The sequence below is a fragment of the Tasmannia lanceolata genome, unplaced genomic scaffold (assembly GCF_043159265.1).
Source record: "Tasmannia lanceolata isolate RefF3 unplaced genomic scaffold, GAP_Taslan_0.1 ptg000006l, whole genome shotgun sequence".
Taxonomy (NCBI): domain Eukaryota; kingdom Viridiplantae; phylum Streptophyta; class Magnoliopsida; order Canellales; family Winteraceae; genus Tasmannia; species Tasmannia lanceolata.
The window spans coordinates 4,399,029-4,421,794 of record NW_027518683.1 but is presented as its reverse complement, the minus strand read 5'-3'; the positions used below and the strand labels follow the sequence as shown (position 1 = coordinate 4,421,794).

General features: G+C 38.4%; 2 protein-coding genes across 4 annotated transcripts; one reads left to right on the top strand and one right to left on the bottom strand.

Annotated features, from left to right (window-relative positions):
* Positions 1-5,386: 5,386 nt before the first annotated feature.
* On the top strand, positions 5,387-6,473 carry LOC143879346 (MLP-like protein 423). Of its 2 annotated transcripts, XM_077381699.1 has the most exons (3): positions 5,387-5,634; positions 6,008-6,322; positions 6,353-6,473. In XM_077381699.1, exons 1-2 carry the CDS (start codon positions 5,454-5,456, stop codon positions 6,277-6,279), a joined length of 453 nt encoding a protein of 150 aa, XP_077237814.1. In that variant the 5' UTR covers positions 5,387-5,453; the 3' UTR covers positions 6,280-6,322; positions 6,353-6,473. The 2 variants fall into 2 exon arrangements, with proteins under 2 accessions (XP_077237814.1, XP_077237813.1); XM_077381698.1 differs by having other exon boundaries at positions 6,008-6,473.
* Positions 6,474-9,727: 3,254 nt separating this feature from the next.
* LOC143879344 (alpha-dioxygenase PIOX-like) lies at positions 9,728-21,293 on the bottom strand. 2 transcript variants are annotated; one of them, XM_077381695.1, is made up of 10 exons: positions 21,044-21,291; positions 20,669-20,932; positions 17,418-17,567; positions 16,795-16,928; positions 16,452-16,665; positions 15,608-15,753; positions 14,366-14,593; positions 13,901-14,103; positions 10,274-10,517; positions 9,728-10,184 (listed from the first exon to the last, which is right to left on the bottom strand). In XM_077381695.1, exons 1-10 carry the CDS (start codon positions 21,158-21,160, stop codon positions 9,959-9,961), a joined length of 1,926 nt encoding a protein of 641 aa, XP_077237810.1. In that variant the 5' UTR covers positions 21,161-21,291; the 3' UTR covers positions 9,728-9,958. The 2 variants fall into 2 exon arrangements, with proteins under 2 accessions (XP_077237810.1, XP_077237811.1); XM_077381696.1 differs by having other exon boundaries at positions 10,016-10,184; positions 10,288-10,517; positions 21,044-21,293.
* Between the last annotated feature and the right edge of the window lie 1,473 nt (positions 21,294-22,766).

Here is a 22,766-nt window from a genome sequence, read left to right as displayed (position 1 = left end):
GCATACTAATATAGTATACCACTATTACAGTGTTGATTTTGGTTAATGCATTTCAGTTGTTTTGGTTTTGGTGGGAATGATAACGAACACAGCTCCCTAATCTCCCTCATGATTTGAATTGGTTGGCTGTCAGTCTTGAATGTGGAGCTTCACAAAACCTCACCCTTCCATCCTAGGTGAGGGGGACTTTTTTGAAGATTCAAAACTCACCTTAAAATCTATCCCATTTTCCTAATCTCCAATTTAATGCTGGCAATGGGGTGGTCTGTAAAGGGAGATAGAAGGAAAAAGGATACTTTCAACAAAAGGTTCTCAATTAATTAGCGGTTTTGAGGGCATGGAGATCCATGGTGGGGAAGTTTTGATCATCTAATCTTGGGGGGAAGGTTAGTATTCTCAAATGAGTTACATATTTCGGAGATGACATATCTGTGGCGGGTAGGGGTGTCAATGGAACCCAGCTGTCCGATGGATCGATCCAAAGGATCCAAACGTTAATGTATAGGATTTGGGCATAGTAGTTGGATCTGATCGTGACCATTGGATCCATATCTTAAGATCCAAAATTATTTTGGACCGTGACCCTGACATAGCAACAAAATCCAATGGAGCATCCTAGATCCGAACATTTACAAAAATACTCCCATCAAATTTTAGTTCATTTTTGTTTATCCATGAGAGGTATTTTTGTAACATTCAAAAATCATATTCACAACGTAAAAATATATTTTATGATAATTCTGCTCTACCTTTGAACAGCATAACTACATAAGTAGGACCGAATCAGATGGACTGTTGGATCTTAAATGGATTGTGACCAAAACTCAAAAAAATGGGATAAGGAAAGCACTGTGAAAAGGATCAGACCAATTAAGAGATTTAAATAGATCATGACCAGGACATAGGTCAATCCGATATGAAGTAGATCCGTTGACACCCTCATGGTGGGCTTATTAGTTGAATAGTTGGATGTCTTGTCAAATCACTTCATTTTTTCGGAAATTTTTCCATAGAAAATAAATTTTCCAATGTTCCTAAAGCTCATTTTCTATTGAAAAATATTTCCAAAATTTAAAATTTTCAAATCTTCTACTAGACCATCGAGTTTTTCATTTGCTTTCCATGATTTTTTTCCATTGATCCAAACACTTATTGAAAAAAAAAATCTCTTTTCACATATTTTTCCTTATCTATTGTTATATATTTTTAAGCTAATTTTTACAAATTTAAGAATCATTCACTTGATAGTAACTAATGAAGAAACCTTGAAAATAAAAAGGGAGGTGCACTGTAAATGTCACCTTCCACCTTAAATTACCCTTTCGATTTTGATAATGAAAGCCAGATCATGGCCCACAGCTTATAAAGACTGGCACAGTACCAGCACTGTTGAGGTGGGCCCCAAAACGATACGATTCTAGGTGAGCCTTCAATTGAGCTTGTACAATGTCGCATGCCCTACTTTTCAATCAAAACGAAGAATCCTGCCTATTGAAGTGAAGATTTTGCTCTTTATTTAAAGGACCAAGAGAAGAAATCTCACGAGTCTATTTTCAAGAAATGAAATGTTAGAGTAATTATGTCAAGCAAGAGGTTGCATGAAGCATTACATCCAAGATATCTAGTTTGGAATACTAAGTTTGTTGCCTCCAGCCCCTATATATAGAGATACACTAGGGTTTTAATAGGTTAATGGACTCTAGCCCAAATAGGCCTACTACATCGGTTCATTATCTTATTGGGCTTATATTAGAACATAATAGGGTTATATTACATACCCAACAATCTCCTCCTATGTTCTACATATAGCACAATCCAATAGACAGTTAATGTGATGTCCAAACAAAATTATTGAATCATCCATATCACCATATCAATAAAAATCTGTAATCCAACTGAAAACAAGAATACTTTAAAGAATAACCAAAAGTTTTAGAAATAATCTAAACTCAAACATAAGCAGTTTCACATGTAGGTGAACTATTTAATCAACTCAAAAGAAAATAATAGTTCCCACTGTTCTATAAGGATTCACTCATCAAGTAAGTCATCCTTATCAAAATCCAAATTGAGGCAATCTCCTCCATTTTCGCCAATTCCTATAAATTACCAAATATGAATTTCATTAAAAAATGAATCCAATCATTTGTGTATTTTACTAAAAGTATCTAGTTCTACCAGAAGAACTTAGTACAATTTCATAATGGCTGAAAAACAAATATCAATATCAATAAGCATCAATGTCAAGTTTCAATCAAGAACAAGACCTAAACAATTTCTTTTACAAAGAATCATTCCATGTTTCCATTTGGAATGTTACAGGCATCATATCCAAATTGAGTTAAGCTGTATCATCAAGTTTGGAATGAAATAACATTTCTCAAGAAGGACATGTCATCAAATGTGGAATAACATAAAGACAACTATAAACATCATTGAAACATATCAAGTGCTTATCTTGGCCAAAAGGGAGATTTGAAAATTCAAAATAACATGAATGTGGGTTAAGTCTTGTCTATACAGACTTTAACCCCATCTCCCCCACAGTTTTGAATATTCGATCTTTGTTCAGTCCCTTAGCGAGAACATAGGCTATATTATCCTTCGATCTCACATCAATCAAAGTGATAATCCCGTGTTCAATGAGACAATTCAGCATGGTATGTTTCAGCCTAAAACGTCTCATCTTACCATTAAAGAGTGAGTTCTTCACAATCGTAATTGTAGCTTGATTATCACAGAACACACTTAAGGAAATAATCCTTAACCGAGTTAGTGGAATGTTCATAAGCAGATTCTTTATCCATTATGCTTCATCCCTTGCAGAAGCTAGAGCATAAAGTTCTGATTCCATAGATGACAGAACAATACAAGTCTATCTCTTCTACTTTCACGCAACAACAGCTCCACCCAGGCTAAACACATAACCACTGGTAGACTTACTGTCTTTTAATTCTGAGTCCCATGAGGCATCAGAATATCCTTCCAGTACAGGAGGATGGCCACCATAACAAAGAGCATAATTTTGAGTACCCTTATGGTATCTCATCAGCCTCATAAGGGCATTCCAGTGCTCATGGTTAGGATTACTAGTGAAACGACTCAGCATGCCAACTGTAAAGGCTATGTCTGGCCAAGTGCAACTCAGCATGCCAACTGTAAAACCCTTGTACAGATAAGAAACAAGAGAGATTGTGATGTGGCGGAAGATAGAGGGTAGAGAGATTTACACCAAATCTGATGAGGCACACCGAAAAAGAGTGAGAGGCGAACGTCTCTTTTTTATCGTTTAATTGAGAGAGAGATACCCACGCTGGAATTCAATACCAAACGAGGAAAAACAAGAAGAGAGAGGCACACGATTGTGGGTATACGTCTTGAGGTTGGGTTAAAATTAAGAAACGAATTCAAGAGACGATAATGAAAAATCAAAATCGAAATTAGGATTTCTTAATGCTTCAAGATTGTTAGAGTAATTAGGTCAAGCAAGAGGTTGCTTGAAGCATTACACCCAAGGTATCTAGTTTGAAATACCAAGTTTGTTACCTCCAGCCCCTATATATAGAGATACACTAATAGGTTAATGGGCTCTAGCCCAAATAGGCCGACTACACGGGTCCATTATCTTTTTGGGCTTATATTAGAACATAATAGTGTTATATTATATGACCAACATGAAAATCACAGGGAAATGCATCCTTAAATTTCTTCTCTAACAACCCGTACCTAGAAAAGAAATACACCCGTCACAACAACTCATTACCCACATTTACTTCCTCATAAAAACTGCACCTGACTCCAACCTAATTTCGCGATGTAATATGCACATTAAATTACACCTCACATGCTCGCATTAAGCAACCGACACAAAAAGGGGTGGGAATTTCATTTCCCTTAGTAAACAAATTGACCTGAGTGCTTTATTCTGTAAACCACACTTTAACTAAAGGGCAAGTTCCATCGCGATTGGATGATCCTATCACCTTGATCAAGATGACATCTATTAGTTTTGCTAAAACAGATCAACGGTCCTGATCATGCACACACATTGTGTCGTGTGGGACCCAGGTTGGTGACTAGTTAAGTAATTAGGTACTCCTTTATTTTTTTGTGAGAAATTATATCCCCACTCCCATGTTTCAATAATGCCACTGTATTCCTAACACTTTTTTATAGGGAAGTGATATTTACGCCCCTTTTGATCACTAGGAACACTAGAGTCACTGTATCAATGGCAAAAAGGGGGCTAAAAGGGGCCTAAATATCATTTCCCTTTTTAAATTGGTTCGTAGAGCATTTTGGAAAGGCTATTGATATGGAAGTATGGAACATGTTTTGATAATGGACGACTTATGTTTTACACTTCTTTGATCGGCTGCTTAGAGCATTTGGGAATTTAAATAGTCTTTAACAGTGGTTACAAAATGAAAAACTAACTGAGTTCGTCCCATTATCAAAACATAATCGTGTTGATACCAGTCCCCTTTGGGAATTATCGAAATCTTTAAAAGCTAATTAGAAAATTATCTAGTAAAGGGGGTAGTTGAGTTCCTTTTCTTTTTTCATGGAATTTTGTACTAAGACCATGGAATGGACGTGATGGAAGCCATAATTTATTAGAGATCCTTTTCTTTTTCAAAAGTATATTCCATAGTCCCAAAGTGACACATAGGCCATCTTTGGAAGCCATAATTTCTCAAGGAATGAGAGAGGGATAGCCGGATAGGGAGGGTGCGAGGAGAGGCATGAGAGGGCATGAATGAGTAGAGGGTGAGAGGCTAAAAAACCAAGAAAAAAATTAATCATATTTTGGTGGAGTTTGTTGTTTCCTTATAGGCTTTTCATACCCCCTCGTCACTCTCGTGTCTATCCCTCCCCCACCATTGTGTAAGCTAATATTCCAGGGAAAAAGGATCATGGTAGCCAAACATGCATGCCCTAACAGGATCAAGCTTAGTGGTCGACATCGGTTCCCACACGTGAACATATGCATGTAATCATGACTGTTGGTCTTGTAGGCCACCACGAGGAGATCCAATGCAATATAAGCATCCGATCCAAAATGAGAGTGATTAGATGACTGTCTAGGCTCATCTGATCAAGATGGGACCAACATCGAATGGCCAACACAAGGAGCTAGGATCATCCGATCAATAAGTGGGATCGACATCAATGGGCCAACTTCTGTCGGCCCCGTCTACTAACAGACCTGATCACGTCCATCTGTCACAGATATGGGGCCTAAAAACTTTCTGTTATTTTTAGCATTTTTTGGGTACCGTATTCCACCGACTGTGAAACGAGTAGATGGTCTTTGAAGGAGGTCTTAATGAAGTGGAGCCCACATTAGAAAAACATTTACAGTATATAAACACACCCTATCTACTTACTAGAAATGCCACTATACACAGCTCATACTCTCCTTTCTTCCTCATTTTCTCTTTTTCATAAGAATGGCTTCTAAGCTTCAATTGGATATAGAAGTCAAGTCGAGTGCAGAAAAGTTCTGGGGAAGCATGAGAGAATCTGCAACCCTTTTCCCTAAGGCCTTCCCTGAGCTATACAAGAGCATTGAGATTCTTGAAGGAGATGGCAAGGACGTGGGGTCCATCCGGCTCATCAAATTCCAAGATGGTAAAGCCAAAAAAAAAATCACAAACAAACCAATCAAGGAAAAACTTTTTCTCTTGTTCAGATCCATATTCCTTGTAATGTTTAGTTGAGATTTTATATGGTGTGTGGCCGTATAGTCCAATATTTTTTAAATAGAAAAATGGGTGAAAATTTTCTTTTACGAAATTTACGCACAATTTTAAGTAGAAAAATGGGCTTAAAACTTGTTTTACACCCATTTGAAACGTACCCAAGTAGGAAAATGTGCATAAAATTCGTTTTACTCTCACTTTACGGTGAAAGAAACAGAGCCTTAGAACTTTATTTTCCATAAACAATAAAGCTCATCCTATGGATTTTGACCTTTGATTTTTTTGAATGGATGGATTTACAGAGATTTCTTTCCTTAAAGTCTCCAAGGAGAAGATCTTGACCGTAGATGAAGCTAACAAAGCGGTCTCTTATAGCGTGATCGACGGAGATCTTGTGACCTTCTACAAAGATTTCAAGGCCAATTTGCAGATTATACCTAAGGGCGATGGTGCTATTGTGAAATGGTCTGCTGAATTTGTGAAGGCAAATGATGATGTTCCTGACCCAATTATCCTCCAAGAATTTGCAGTCCAGACCTTCAATGATTTGGATAGCTACCTTCTCAAACCCTAGAGACAAACCCACCTGCTCTCTTTTCCATCTTAATAAAGTTGTGGAACATCTTATATATATATAATCCATTGTGTAGCAACCATAAATTAGTAGTTTCCTCTCTCTTATATGGTTTGTTTGCTCGTGGAAGTTAGATTATAGCACCTTTTTCTTGGTGTTTTATGAAGAAAAAACGTTGGGTTTGGGTTTTCATTGATTTTGCTTCATTAACAAAGTAATAGCTTTTGTTTTTTCTCTCTCTAATGTGGTTTCCTTGGCATATGATCAAAGGCATGCAAGGAGACATGTGTAGATCTTGTAGAACATCATGAGTTGACCCACATGGTCTTGGTCCTATCCCAAACAAAGGTTCCCATGTGGTTTAACTTTTTATTGGCCGAACCCTAAACATGGCTTGATGGATTAAGGGCCAGGATCATTCGATCAAGATGTTCTCAATGACAACTGGCCAGACTTTGGAAGCCACGGATTTGATCACATACATCAAGCAGAAGTGGGTCCTAATTAGATTCTTTTATGAAAGAGCGTAGCTGCCCCTTTCTTTTTAGCATTTTCCTTTCCGTATCCGGGAAAAACTTTTCTTGCGGAAATTTTTATCCCAAGATTTTTTTTTTCTTTTGACAATTTATAAAGAAATGATATGATTATGACTTATTTAGCACTTAAGAGACTAAAAAATTCCCTATTAGTGGATCACACCTACCTCCAAAAGCCCTCTTTTTCATTACGCTAATCGTTAGTTAAATCAAACAAGCAGCTTGTTCTCTTAAGGAATGATACCCAAAAGAAAAATAATGATTTTATATCACCAAATTAAACAATCTCCATCTTGATTGAAAATCACCCACTTGCCAATTCATATACCGGTGAAATCAACTTGGCTTGAAACTTCCAGAAGTCAAGCTCCATCTAACGTATCTGCTTTGATTGTCTATGTTGGCATATCCACTACGAATGCTTTGGTTCCCACCTTCTGTTAGGAAACTAACTCAACTAGGCATAGCGTAACAATCTCTACCTTTGCTTGTTTCATAGACACCTTAAAGATTTTCTGTTGGAGTCTCTACCTCTCATCTTTCACCACAAAATTCCATTGGCCTTTAGAAGAACTAAATACACGCACCATCGGATCAACCCAATCCTGATTCCATCAACCCCACCAATGCACAAAAAATGCTCTCATCAAATTCTCATCCACAAATCTATTGGTAGAGTAGAAAGTCCATCAACCAACCAAAAACTCAACTTCCTTCTTTGAAAGTAGTTCGCATCCGGAAAAAAAAAAAACTAAAGTCCAGCCCGACTCTCATCAAACAAGTGTCCAGCCCGACTCTAAAGTTATTGTTTTCAATTGAGGTTCTTCCAAAACAACAAATTTTTCTAAAACATAGCCTAACATACTTTAGTCTTGGTACCAACATTATTTATAGATCACCGTCTCAGAATTTGAATTGCAAGATAGGAATTGCTCATGTTGAACAACTTAATGATCAGGCAGTCAACTTAGCAATTCATCGATATGGTGATCAAGATTGGCTTATCGATCATATGGGGACTTGTTCTTCAATTGATCGATTTATTCCTCAGGCGATTGCCCTGAGTGGAAGTCGACCAACCTTTGTCGCTTTTACAACTTCATCATATATATTTGTCAAGGTTATATAGTAAGGCTTCTCCTGGTTTATTGTGTTCATTCTCATTTTCAGCTAATCGATATCTTCACATGATTCTTTATTGATCAGCACACCACATTGGGCGTTTTGCTTCTCTCAACTAGGGGTGGCAAAATTGGCTGAACCGAACCAAAACCGAGCCGAAACCGAACCGAAAATTCGGTTCCGGTTTGGTAAAACCAAACCAATTCAAATTTCGGTTCGGTAGAATCAAACCGATTCAGAATTCGGTTCGGTTCGGTTTGGGGGTCGAACCGAACCGTTGCCCCCGATTTCCAATGAATATGAGTAAGGAGTGATGAAATTGGCCGAAACCGAACCGAAATTTCGGTTTTGGTTTGGTAAACCAAACCGATTCAAATTTCGGTTCGGTTTCGGTTTGGGAGAACCAAACCGATTCAAATTTCGGTTATTTGAGGAGGGGTGATAAGACAATACACATGGCCAATGACAAGGAGGACCACATGGTCACTTTCACAATTTATGAAGATCTCCCAAGATTTAAAGATAACCAATCAAAGGATCAACCAACTCATCAAGATTTCCAGAGAATAAGTTGAAGGACCAACCAACTCCTCAAGATCTCCTATTATGTGTGTGTGTGTGGACACCTCATCAATTCCTCTAGATAGCTTATCAAAACTTTTAGATAAGAAAAGTGGTTTAATATTTATCCTTATTCCAAACCTACATAAGATTTTAAGCTTGCTATTTTGAAATGAAGGAACATGTGGTCCACTGTCTCTCCTACCTCCACACATAAAGCACAATCACTGTAAGGATCTTATCCAATGCTGCGGTCCATGCAAAGGCACGAACCATTGTTGGAGCTAGAATTTTCTATACTCCATCCACTAACGAAGTCGCGGGATTGGGAGCAATCGATTTGTAGAAGGATTTAACACTGAAGGAACCTGAAGAGCACCAAATCCAAACCCTTTTATCATCACCCGACTTCTTTATGTAACAGGATGTTAGCATCCGCAGAAGTATTGTTACCCTTTCCATCTCCCCGTCAAAAATGTTCCTCATAAAGGTAATCTACCATGTTATTCCATCTTGCCCCATGCACTCCTTCACCCAGACCTCTTGGTCCTCCACTGTAAGGAACAAATCGGGAAATACCTCTTTTAATGGCATCTCTCCACACCATGTGTGAAGCTAGAACTTAACTCTCTCCTTGAGTATGGCCTAAATCTAACACCTTCATTGAATTTGATCTTGAGATTAAGAATGTATCTCTAAGTAGTAACCGCTGCATACCTGAATAAGTCATTTGACTCCCATCTCCCTAGAAGGGTTCCATATTTCTCCTAAGTTGTTGCTTTCTTCCCCAAACCTCCATAACCGCTTGCTTAAGAGTGCCATATTCACCTCTTTTACTCTTCCGATGCCGAGCCCACTTGCTTCAATTGGTTTACATACCTCCTCCCAACAAACTAGATGCGTCTTCTTCTTGTCATCGGCCCTTCGCCACAAGAATATTCTTTAAATTTATCTTGTTTACTACACTCCCCACAAGAATCCTCTTTGAATTTATCCTATTTACTGCACTCATACAGCATTTGAACACTGATAGTTGGTAGATCAGAATTACACAATGATCGTAGAGTCATAACAATATATGTGAGATAGAATTAGAGACATAAATATGATATATATATATATATATATATATATATATATATATATATATATAGAGAGAGAGAGAGAGAGAGAGAGAGAGAGAGAGAGAACTTTGGCATACAATTTGCCAACCAAAATTACACAAGAAAGGTAGGAAGATCATTATAACAATATCTAAAGTGACAAACTCGTGAAAAGAGTTTTATTGGAAAACATATAGGAAATGCAAGCAATACACTGAAGTCAAGTACAAAACGAGTTTTATGGGAAAACATATAGGAAATGCAAGTAATACACTGAAGTCAAGTACAAAACGAGTTTTATTGGAAAACATATAGGAAATGCAAGTAATACACTGAAGTCATGTACAGAACGAGTACTTAGTGAGGAAAGCGAAGATAGAGAGGAATGGGATTGTAAGCATTTGGAGGCGAATCCCATACAGAGAATGCACTCGTCGAACTCATCCACTTGTCTATTATCTCAGGATAATGACGGTAGATAACATCTCTGAGGCTCTCCGTCGTGTTCACCCACTCAAAACCTTTCTTTGTATATGTTTCCTTGTTGAAATAGCTAGTAAAGAAGCGATCTGCCTCCAACCTCCTGTCAAATTTGATTAAATCATGTGTCATATAGACCCTTGTGTGTATCATAAGCATTGAATTAATAATGAAAAATACAAAATTGGGAACCTGGTTGCCATTACGATGAATATGAAGAATGATGTCTCGCTAATGGCAAATCCTTTGATCTTCTTCTCGGCCATGAGACCCACAAGTAAGTCGAGCTTCTCGACATCATCACCATACACTTCACGGAGGACTTGGATTGCTTCAACATTGTTTGTTAGATCTTCCCATTTGGAGATTGGGATCATGAGCATGCTTCTTCGGAACTCGTTGTATCGAGCAACATTCCTCTCCCTGTCTCTATAGACTAGAGATCCACAAATAAAGATTAGATGTTAAATGGAGAATTTGGTATACTATCCCTCCAAGATGACAAATCTATCCTTACTTTTTGGGAATCCATTCATACCAATAGCAACAATCATTATTTAAAAATTCTTACAATTTACGATTCAAATCAAATCTTATGGATTTCGATTAACCCCTTGAATGAATCTTAATCTGTATGATTCTTGTGTTTTACTATTGAATAAGATTTAATTTGAATCCCGTGATTGAATTTTAATTTGTATGAATCTTACAATTTACAATTGAATCATAAGATTCGATCATAAATCGTATGATCCATGTGACTTATCCTATTTAAGTTTTATTTTAAAAAGAAATAGGATTTTCTTTCGAAACATCCCCTTTCCCTGCAGCATTGGAAGAAGCCTTCAAAAACCCTCTTGCAGGAATGAAGAAGACAGAGAAGGAGGAGTTTGAACAAATTAGACCGGTTTGAACTAGTCAAGCATATCTTTAGAGCATTTACTTATATTGATTAGAGGGACGACTATAATGAGGACAACATTGATGACTTATTGGTTCTTCATAAGAAAAGCATTTATGCGCTGTAGCGCAGGGAGCTTAATTACGCTTTAGTGTTTATAAAGCCTCCCATTGGTTTGTATAGCGGGTCCCCCTTTGAAACGTATAGCGGGTCCACAAGAAGGAACCAATGGGAGGCTTTATAAACAACTTACGCGCAGTTAAGCTCCCTGCCCAGGAACGCTTTTCTCTCTTTATAATTGATATTTGTCATTTAATATTTGAGACTTTGATAATTGATATCATATCGCGTCTTTTATTATTTTTAAGATTATTAAATATGCATGAATTTGGATGGTAATAAAATAGTTGATTAGTATGTGACAAGTTTGTAAGCAAACAATTCTTCTTATGATATTTAATAATTAATCTTGGTAGTTTCTATATAAATTTAAATAAATTAATGGATATGGATAAAGATGAATAATTAGCCATTTTGTTATTCTCTAATTTATTTATATGTTTGATATATGAGGAAATGGTTTCTGCGCTCGAGCACAGAAACATGGGGGCATTGGGAGGGTGATCCAAGGCCCCATCATGGATCGGGGGTCTACCAAAAATCAATTCCATTGGATTACCTTAGGGTGTCCATTTGTGGGGCCAAAAATGTACAGATACAAATCTGTACATTTTTTGCCCCACAAATGGACACCCTAAGGTGATCCAATTGAGCTGATTTTTGGTGGACACCCTATCCATGAAAGGGCCCATCAAATGAATGATTTGGATCCCATAAAAAATGTGGCCCCACCCTTGTTTCTGTGCTCGAGCGCAGATAAGCTTATCTGTGCTCCAGTGCAGAAACCTTTTTCTCTTGATATATATATATATATATATATATATATATATATATATATATATATATAAAAGCTTATCTGCTCTCGAGTGGTAGAAGCAACAAAAATGGAGCTTATGATTTGGTCTCTATTTTCCTCTATCTCTTTATGGTGATTTTAGGACCGTCACATTAAGAACCAAATTCACTTGAAGGAATGGACTGAAAACCTTGATGTAAAAATTTCTATAAACTTGCTTTTTCTTATTAAGGATACATATGTGCATACAATTCATTTGTGATCACAACTTCTATGTTCATTTTTGTTGTGCCTGTTATTGCTTTCTTCCGCAAGATAGTGTTTCACACATGTAACACAATGGAAATGCCTTATTAATGATTTTTGCACATTGTTTTTATGAATCTTGCGTTGGTCTTACTACATGCTTTGATGGGGTTGGGCCTCCCAATTTTACACCCATGCATAGCATGGGTCCGGAATACTAGTATATATATATATATATATATATATATATATATATATATATATATATATATATATATATATATATATATATATATATATATATATATATATATATATATATATATATAGAGAGAGAGAGAGAGAGAGAGAGAGAGAGAGAGAAAGAGAAGGGTTCCTAAGGTGGCGCTAGCGCTACCTTATATGAGGTGACGCTCACAAAACTAGGGGGCCCACTTTGTTTGGATGATCCAAAGCATTCATTTGATAGGCCCTCACATAGATAGGGTGCCCACAAAAAATCAACTTCATAGGATTATCCTAACCCTTCCATTTGTGGAGGTTCAAATGGATGGGTATAAACCTCCACAAAAGGAAGGGTTATGATGATCCTATGGACCTGATTTTTTGTGGGCACCCTATCAAATGTGTGTGTGTGTGTGTGTATATATATATATATATATATATATATATATATATATATAGAGAGAGAGAGAGAGAGAGAGAGAAAAGTGTAGCTACATATACGTGTAGCTAACTTAGCTACACCGACGGCTTAAAATACAGTGGGCCCCACATTGTTTGGGTGATGCAAACCATTCATTTGAGGGGTCCTCACATAGATAGGGTGTGCCCAAAAAATCAGCTCCATAGGATCATCCCAACCCTACGATTTTTACCTCCACAAATCGTAGGGTTGGGATGATCCTATGGAGCTGATTTTTTGTGAACACCCTATCTATGTGACGGCCAATCAAATGAATGGTTTGGATCACCCAAACAATATGCCCTCTACTGTCTTTTAAGCTAGTGTGTAGATAATTTATCTACACTTGTGTGTAGAAACCGTTATCGAAAAGAGAAGGTACTCCCTGGAATAGATAAGTTATCTACTCCTACCTTAAAATAACAGTTGTGGCCACATTGTTTGGGTGATCCAAAGCATTCATTTGATAGGCCCTCACATGGATAGGGTGCGCCCAAAAAATCAGCTTGATAGGATCATCCTAACCCTATGAACTGTGGAGGCAAAAAATGAACAGATTTGTGCAAGCTTATACACGTCCATTTTTGCCTCCACAGTTCATAGGGTTAGGATGATCCTATCGAGCTGATTTTTTGGGCACACCATATTTATGTGAGGGCCCATCAAATGAATGTTTTGGATCATTCAAACAATGTGGCCTCAATTGTTATTTTAAGGTAGGGAGTAGATAAGTTATCTACTCTAGGGAGTACCTTCTCTTTTCTCATATATATATATATATATATATATAGAGAGAGAGAGAGAGAGAGAGAGAGAAAAAAAAAAAACTGTTGGTGAGCTTAAGCCGCTTAAGTTGTTATAACGCCTCCCATTGGTGCGCTTAAGCGGGACCTAGCGGGACACAAATATTTAAAAGAATGGGAGGCGTTATAACAACTTAAGCGCACCAAAAAAATGATGAGCTTAAGCCCACCAACAGTTTTCTCATATATATATATATATATATATATATATATATATATATATATAGAGAGAGAGAGAGAGAGAGAGAGAAACATTGTCCACAATTACCTTCAAGGGAGGCCAGGTCTACGTGGTCCGGTCTATCTTTACCTGCTTCGTCTTGTGCAATAATGTCCCTAAGCGATTGTGGATAGTTCCACAGCTCAAGAGCTCCGCTTGCTTGGTGGCCCATGGACACCATTTGCTTTGTAAATCCGATTTTAGACAAGGTTTTCTCTCCTCTAAGACCTATCATGTCGGCCAAGGGAACCCTGAATGTTGTCATCAGTAACAAATAATCAAAACCGTCTAATGATGACATGTAAATATGAGGAAAATGATATAATATACCATCCAAGTATACACCCAAAAAAGGTGTAAAACACAGTGTCTAAAGAGAAAATTAATTTGTTGGACGACCAAGATCTTTTGATTGGTGCCATTTTTGGGTTATAGACCATTCAGAGAGAGAGAGAGAGAGAGAGAGAGAGAGAGAGAGAGAGAGAGAGAGAGAGAGAGAGAGAGAGAGAGTACTTTTCAAGTAATGGTGGAGACTTTTTTGCTCCTGTGGGGGCATTGATGTCTCTGAGGAGGATGTGATCAGGTAGAAGAGAATGCATTCTGTAAACACTAGTAAACTCTTCTGTTAATGAATATGGGACCCCGTGGTTCACGGGCTTCTTCAAGCCCACGAGCCCACCCAAGATAGCCGAACCTACGTGCCCAAATGCATCCTTAAATTTCTTCCCTAGCAACCCATACCTGGAAAAGAAATACACCCTAGTTACACAACTCAATCTTCTCCATGCTGTAATTGATCAATGTATATTGACAACATAATGATTCGGCAGTAATACCATTTAGACAAATTTTCTGTGTATAAGATACTATTTTTTTATCTGATCAGACGATGCTGATGGGCCGGATCCTCCCACGCATTTTATTCCTCAAACAGGCTTTATGGCCACAGTTGATGACCACAGTTTGATCAAATCATAATGGAGTGAATAGCATATACATACTAAATTCGGTTTACAGACTATACACTAAAAAATCTTTTTGGATCTCTTTCGATGGATATTAAATGAGCATAAAACAAATTTTACGCCCAAATTTTAGTAAAAATTGGGCATAAAATAGCTGTACGCCCACTTTTGCTTCCAATGAGATGGAGCCTTTTACCAAAAGGCTAGTATTCCGGACCCATGCTATGCATGGGTCTAAAATGTTGGGCCCCACCCTAATGCATAGGTTTGGGTATATGGTAGACCCCACCTATCAATAACATTTAGGCTTAGAATGGTGGGCCCCACCCCAACAAAACCTAAGGTGTAAAATGGTAGTCCCCAGCCCATAATAAACATGAGGTGTAAAGCAGTGGCCCCATCCCAAACATGAGGTGTAAGATGGTGGGTCCCACCTTAATGCATGGGTTTGAGTGGTGTAAAATGCTGGCCCCACCCATGCTTTTGTTAGGCCCCACCTTATTGCATGAGGCGTAAAATAGCAGTGGCCCCACCATGTGCTGAGTTGCAGAGAGAGAGAGGTGAAGAAAAGGTTTTCCAAAAAAACATTTTTTAAAAGGAAAACAAATGCCAATGAAAAGAAACATGGTTAGTGTGCTGCTGTTGGATCAAATATAAGGGAGGGGTGCCTCTTACACGCCCACTCGTGCACCATATAATATTCTCATATTATAGACAGACAGATAAGCATAAGAGGTGAAAATATGGAAACGGGTGTGGAAATATCATTTCCCGTTATTTATTTTCTTACCAATTTCCACGCATGGCAGCAAGCATAGTATTAGTTTTGAGCAGCTCTACAGTCCAATCAATGGTGTGGATCTTTGCAATCACAGCTGCAGTCACCAGTCTTCCATGCCTATACAGTTCTTCATCTTTCATCTCTGGATATTCCTTCTGAAACAAAGAGGTACCCACCAAAGTAAGTAGATTGAGTTGCTTGATTCAATATTTCCATTTGTACAATGTTGGGTGGCCCAATACGTGCCTGGGATGCCGTGGTCCCCATCGGATGATCACAATTAGTCGTGATCCAACAATATGATCCAGTGAATACTACGGTACTACACATTACACTCGCATTAAACATAGTGTCCAACTCTGGCCATGTCGACCACTGAGGCCAATCCTAGCCCAACTTGAGGATCCAAAACCTCAAACCCTAGCCCGAGCTAGCCTAGATCAATGAGGGTCAACCCCAACGCCAACCTCAAACCCTATTCTCTCAACCTTAATTAACTCAACCCAATTATACAAATCGGGTTAGGTTGCACCGGATTGGAATGAATTGGGTTCGGCCTGGTCCGACACAAAAATAGAAAGAAACAGAACAAAAAAGAAAAAAGAAAAAACCTATTACCCTGATATTTTGAAATCACAATAAAATCACGATGTAATTAATTAGGAGGATTGGGTCGGGTGGGGTGGGGTCGCCCAAGGCTCAACCCTAACCCAACGCAAAATTAAATAGGTTGGCTTTTCCTAACCCTAACCCAACCCAACCCAACCCAACCTAACCCAACCCGAGCCAAAATCTGGTTGAACTGAGTCCGGCCCAAAATGCGACCCTAGCTAAAGGTGTGTTAGTCACTCACCTTGAGAGCATCACAAACAGCATTGTGCTCCTTGATAAAGAGAGCCTGCAAGACAGAAACTCCAGCCCAACTGTTTCGAACATCTCCTGCAATAGCCATTCCTTCTTTATCATGAAGTAGAAGCCCATCTGCTGATATCTTCAGTTTCCCATCCTTGTTGGTCCTCACTTTCCCCAACTTCTCGAAATTGCTCCCGTACACAGCACTCCCATCCCTTCACAACATTAAGAGCGAATTAAAAAAAGTGTTGATTAAGAAAAGAAGTGGCATTATCACAACCATGGGTGTTCTGATATCATTTCCCTAACTATAATTATTTAGAAACCATTGGAGTGAGCATTACCACCATGGTGTACGTATATTCATGTATCCTGTCTTGATCTCATAAAACCCAGTTGGAACCTCCTTAGTCTTGAAGAACTTGAAGGACTTGAGTGGACATTGACTGGCCACTGAACTAGGAGCAACCAGTTCAACCTGAAACCATCATTACAAAAAATGGTGGAAATTAGGGCTTAACTCATTTAGGCCTTGTTCATTTAAGATTATGACAACTGATTGTGAGTGCCAAACCAATTATTGGACTCAAAATTACATTTAAACTTGAGTCCAATAAGGGGTTTATCACTCACAATCAGTTGTCATAAACTTAAATGAACTGGGCCTTAACATTGCTGCCAATATCGGGAAATGATATATTTGCCCCCTTCTTTACTTGGCACAGCCCCCTCTTTTAAAAGAGTAGTCATAAATACACTTTTTCTATATATCACTTCCCTAAAGATCTATAATAAGTGATTGTGTCGGCAATTTCGCAAAAAAACCAACTCGGATGGTAAAAGGTGGCTGCCCTCTCCTGTAAAATTGAGCCGCGAAATATGGCTTTTTGAGAAATTGCCTAAACAATCCCGAAAAAAAAAAACCTCAAATCATAAATTTTTCCTCTTTTTTCAGCTTTTCTTTTACCTGATCGGTATCCTCAAGATGGTCGATCCAGTCATGTATCATGAATTGAATCCAAGAAGCAGCGATCATGTTGAATTGCTTTCCCGTATCGATGAAGTTTCTCCGAGCAAGAATTTTGGTGGCCACCACCATTGGATCTGGCCTCAATAGCTGCACCACGCCATCCAAATCCATGAAATTTAAGTTTATGAGAGAAAGAGAGTGGGTCTAGTCATTGATCTGGAACATCCAACAGTAAAGCTATTTCCAAGCCATTGGATCGATAATCGTTCAATCGAAAATGATAATCTGGTTATCGGTGATCCAAGGTGGGGTCTAAAGGACACCTTATGGGTTCTGTGTATCTGTGTCTCCACTACTAATCAAAAGAAAGAAGCCCCTTCTATATGATTTGATATAGGAAATGAATGGGGAGACGCTCTCATCATTGATGGATGGCTGCATATTATTTGAGAAAGGAAAATATGATAGTCCTTGTGTGGCTTTGATGGATAATTGTCTAATGTCAAGAAACTTGAGGATTTCTCTGAGAAGTATTCGGCACAGTGGAGGAGTCTTGCGTGGATGACCAACGTTGTATATCTTAGGGTGAGTTGCTTGGAGATGAGGAAATGAGAAGTCTTCTTCATTCCTCTAGGCCATGGTTTGGGAAAGAAATGTGAGTGGTTGATGAGAATAATGGCAGCCCTTTGTCTTGGAGAGTGAAACTGTGGGTGTTAACAAGAAGTATTCTCCTTCTTTCATTGTTGATAGCTTCAGGGAATAGGGACTTAGGCTTCCCTTTTTGCCCATGGTGTTAATATGTTTCCTTAGTGGTTTGCCTACCTTAGAGTTACCCCCATGCTTGATAGATCAACACAGCTGATCATCTTTAGGGCCATGAGCAGAATTTATGATGCCAATATTGTCTCAATGGTATGGGATCTGACAGGAGTAAAAGGGTACCATTATCATTAATCAGTTCAAAGGATTTTGGATGAGAAGGTGTGATGAGTTCAAATTTTGTTTGATTAGTTTTCAAGTTCTAACTTAAGTTCCTCTACTGATCTATGATTGTTAATGAAAGATTGTAGAAAAAAAAATCGGACAAAAGCTGCAAACTCGCCAGCTGTGGGAGAAAACCCAATCTCACGGTTTCGACCGCCCGAGCAACTTGGGTCGGGCGCTCGAGCCGTCTAGAATTTCGATTTTCATTTTGGGGGTTTCCAATTTTTTTGGATTATTTGTTTCAGCTTATTTCCTTAAACCCCTTAAATGATAAATATGATTTGTTTGGGTCAGGAAATAAATCCTTATAGCAAATTTCAAGGTACATTCGTCATTCGAGGTACGTAATTTCGTACCACTTTAGTGATATGATTTTCCATTTAATGATATGCTATTTTGATTTGTAACTCTCTATTTTCTTCGAAAATATGAAATCCCTGATAACCTTAGTCTTTGATTTGGGTCTTGCATGCTTATCCTTTATTGAACACAATCTATTGAATTTTATACTCATTGATAGACTACGATTTTCGCATTGAATATGTGACCCTTTTTATATAAGAACCTTTTTTATTGTTGTATACCCAACTATTCTGAAAAAATCTTGTGGAACCAACGTGAACCACAATCTTTGGAACTTTGTACGTACCTTTGGACTTTGTGTCTATGTGGACACCTTTTGCGAGGCTTAGGTATATATGTGAACTATAAGAGCCCGCACCAATGGGGATTATACGTTGGCTTTTGGGTCCCGTCAGTGGGTGCTATTCACTGACCCTGTCGACAGTTATATGAACTTAGAAACTAGTTTCGAACTGCGGGCAGTCGGATAAAATAACATGCTTTTTGGGCTAAGCCGATGACCTTTGGGTGATTTCGTACCTTTCTGATCGCTTTCAGTGATATCTTAAGACTTTGTGACTTCTCATATTGAGACCTTCTTTGATGTGATACTTTGAAATATGACTTTGTAAGATTTGTTTCTCAGATATTGTGTTTGTACCAAACACCTCATGTTTAGCTTTTGCCATTTTCGTTTACCTATTGACCATCTCTATGTAACATGCTTTGACCCCACTTTTGTGGTGCGTCATTATGTACTGAGCTTTTCAGCTGACCGTTGTTTAACAATTTTCAGCGTTTGAATCCTCATGGAAATCTCAAGAGACTGCAGTTGCATCACCACTGTTAAATCTAGCATAGTGAGATTGTGTAATAGTAAGACTTTGTTCTAAATTTATGTAAGACATTATTTTTTTAGTTTATGTTATGAGTGGTTTTGATATTGTTTTGCTAACCATGTAAACTTGTAGAGCTTGCTGTGCAGGTGTACGGCGTTGCCACGTCCTACTCCCAGGGTGGGGTTTGGGGCGTGACAGGGAAGGCAACTATTCTAATAATATTATGTTGTAGGTCAAGGGGATTCTTCCAGTTAGTGGAGATAAGCTAAATTCATTTACAAGATTTAAGATCTACGTTTGAATAGATTTATTTCCTCTTTTTCTTCTTCCTAAAAGCTGGCTAATTAAAGATAGAGAAAACGGTTCCTACACATATGTGTAGAGAGTTCTCTACACACTAGCTTAAAATACAGTGGGGGCCCACATTGTTTGGGTGATCCAAGCCATCCATTTTAAAAGCTCTCACATAGATAGGGTGTCTACAAAAAATCAGATCCATAGGATCATCCCAACCCTACGATTTGTGGAGGTAAAATGGATGTCTTTAAACCTTCACAAATTAGTCCATTTTTTGCCTCCACAGTTCGAATGGTTAGGATGATCCTATGGATCTGATTTTTTGTGGACACCCTATCTATGTGAGGGCCTTAAAAATGAATGGTTTGGATCACCCAAATAATGTGGCCCCCACTGTATTTTAAGCTAGTGTGTAGATAACTTATCTACACATATGTGTAGGAACCGTTTTCTCATTAAAGATATGATATGGCTGAACATCTTTTCAAATCAGGTTGTAATTTTCTCTTTTATTAATCAAGGTTATTTTTATATTAAAAAATATATATTTGCATATAAGTGTTTTTTCCTGTAGATAACCTTAATTAACTTAAGCCCATGACCTCATAGTTGCAACACAGAGCACCTTCTAACAAATATATGGGTTGAACCCAAACTTTCAAGGCAACTTCCCACTTTCCACAAATAGGGGAGGACAAAATGAAGAAATTTAGCTTTTCTTAGCCAATTAACCCTAGGTTTGGGGTCATGAGTCCCAGGCTTGCCATGCAAATATAAAAGAAATACCTGCTCTTTCTGGTCCACCGGAGGCATGTTTCTTCCAAAGAAAGTGCCCTGACCACCAGCATTTTCATTAAAGGGATCGTTATATCTCCCATCTTCTGTTCTGTATGGATAATCTTCTGGGTTAAAGCGTACTCCAATCGGCTTAGTGCCAACACTAATTAGGTTGTATTGTTGGTGTAGATGGCGTCGCATTGTTAGATAAATCAAACCCAAAAACACAGGCAATCTGTGCCACAATCTCAACTTATCAATAAGATGTATTATCTGCAGACAAAACAAAGAAGAAAACAAAGACATTTTTGAGTAAGGAATAACAAGACCCAAAACCAAAGGCCAAAACAAAAGAGATAGTGCGGGAGATGAAGTGGATTTTACAAGGAAGATGAGCCTGTCAATGAGAGTCATCCTTGATATGACTCCATGGAAGTCTGGATGGATGCAACGATAAAATACGGAGAGGAGAAACTTGACGAGAATACCGTAGACAGTCATGATTTTCTGATCTCAAAACTTCTCTATGAAAGCCCAAGAGTCAAAAACATTCATCTATATAGTGAAATTGTACGGTGAAGGTAAGTAGCTGCATGTAATGGAATACGATAAAAATGTCACCCTTGATGTTTGATCCAACGATAGCCTCTCTCTCTCTCAGCTTTTATATGGTGTGTGGGCGTATTATCTAGTTTTTGTGAAAAAAGAATGTACATCCCACTCTATAGGGTGATCCAAATCGTCCATTTGTTAGGCCACAACGTACGGCCCACTCCGTAGGATGATCCAAATCGTCTATTTGTTGGGCCACAATCTAAATAGGTTGTGCCCTAAAAATCACTTCCATATGATGATCTTTGATCTATAGATGTTTCCATAATGTGCAGTCTCTCCATACATCTTAGGGTTAGGATCATCCTATGAAAGTGATTTATGGAGCACAGGTGGCCAAACAAATGTACAGTTTGGATGTCGGTAGAGTACTTTTTGAAGAAAAAATATTTAAGTGGGCCGTACAGTTTTGAATCATCCTATGGACTAAAGTTTTTCTTTTCATGATTTTCAGCCAGTTCACACCCTTATCTCACTCACACCTTCTCATGCCTCTCCCTCTGTCACCCTCCTTGCTCCTCCCCCAAAATTTCATGTTAAAAACTTTCATGGCTGCTAAGCATGGCCTTAGTAACTCAATATCGCATAAACTAAAATTTCATGTTAAAATTAAACTTTCATGGCTGCCAACAATGGCCTTAGTAAGTTAATATTCCAGAAGAAAAAAAAAAAAAAAAACTATGGGTTCTAGGGATTTGCTAGGGAATTTAACATGAAGGCATTTTGCAGCTGACTTGTGAATGAGAGAACAGCCACCTCAGATGAATTTAAATAATAAGACAAAATCTGCTGAAAAGTGTTGTTCTCTCCCGTAAAAGTCAGCCGTGATCTGTATCTACTAAATGCTTACCTACAAAGGAAATTCTGGTTCAAGACTTTATTATCATCGTACGTGTTTCACGTTTTGATGGTGACTAGTGACTTAGTGACTACATGGAGCCGACTAATTAATCCCAACACCAACCGAAAGGGAAAGCATGGGGCCATAATTTGAAGTAAGAGATTTGCTAGGGTCCATGGCAAAAGGCATTTCGAGGCTGGTCTCTCGCACGTCAGGCTAGCCACCTTGTAGATGAAGACAACAGCTCTTGTCTCCATTCATGAGGTGGCTGGTCTGACGTGCGACAGACCAGCCTCGAAATGCCTTCTACAATGGACGCTAGCAATTCCCTTGAAGTAAAATATCTTTAGAGACGGGCATAGTTGGCAAAGGAAAACAACCATGTCATAGTCATAGAATGATTCTAGACCTTTGATCACGCATGATGAAAAAGATGTCTTAAAGACACCTATAGATAGACCTGGCAAAAGTGACCCGTGCCCGCGGGTCAACCCGGCCCACCCGCAAATTTGCAGGCACGGGTCTAAGTTTCCGTGACCCGTCAAAAACCAACCCGCGGGTGACCCAACCCGCAAAAACACGGGTCGGGTCGGGTCAACCCGCGGGCACCCGCATTTTTACAGTATTTTTTAATCTTTTTGAGAATGTTATCAT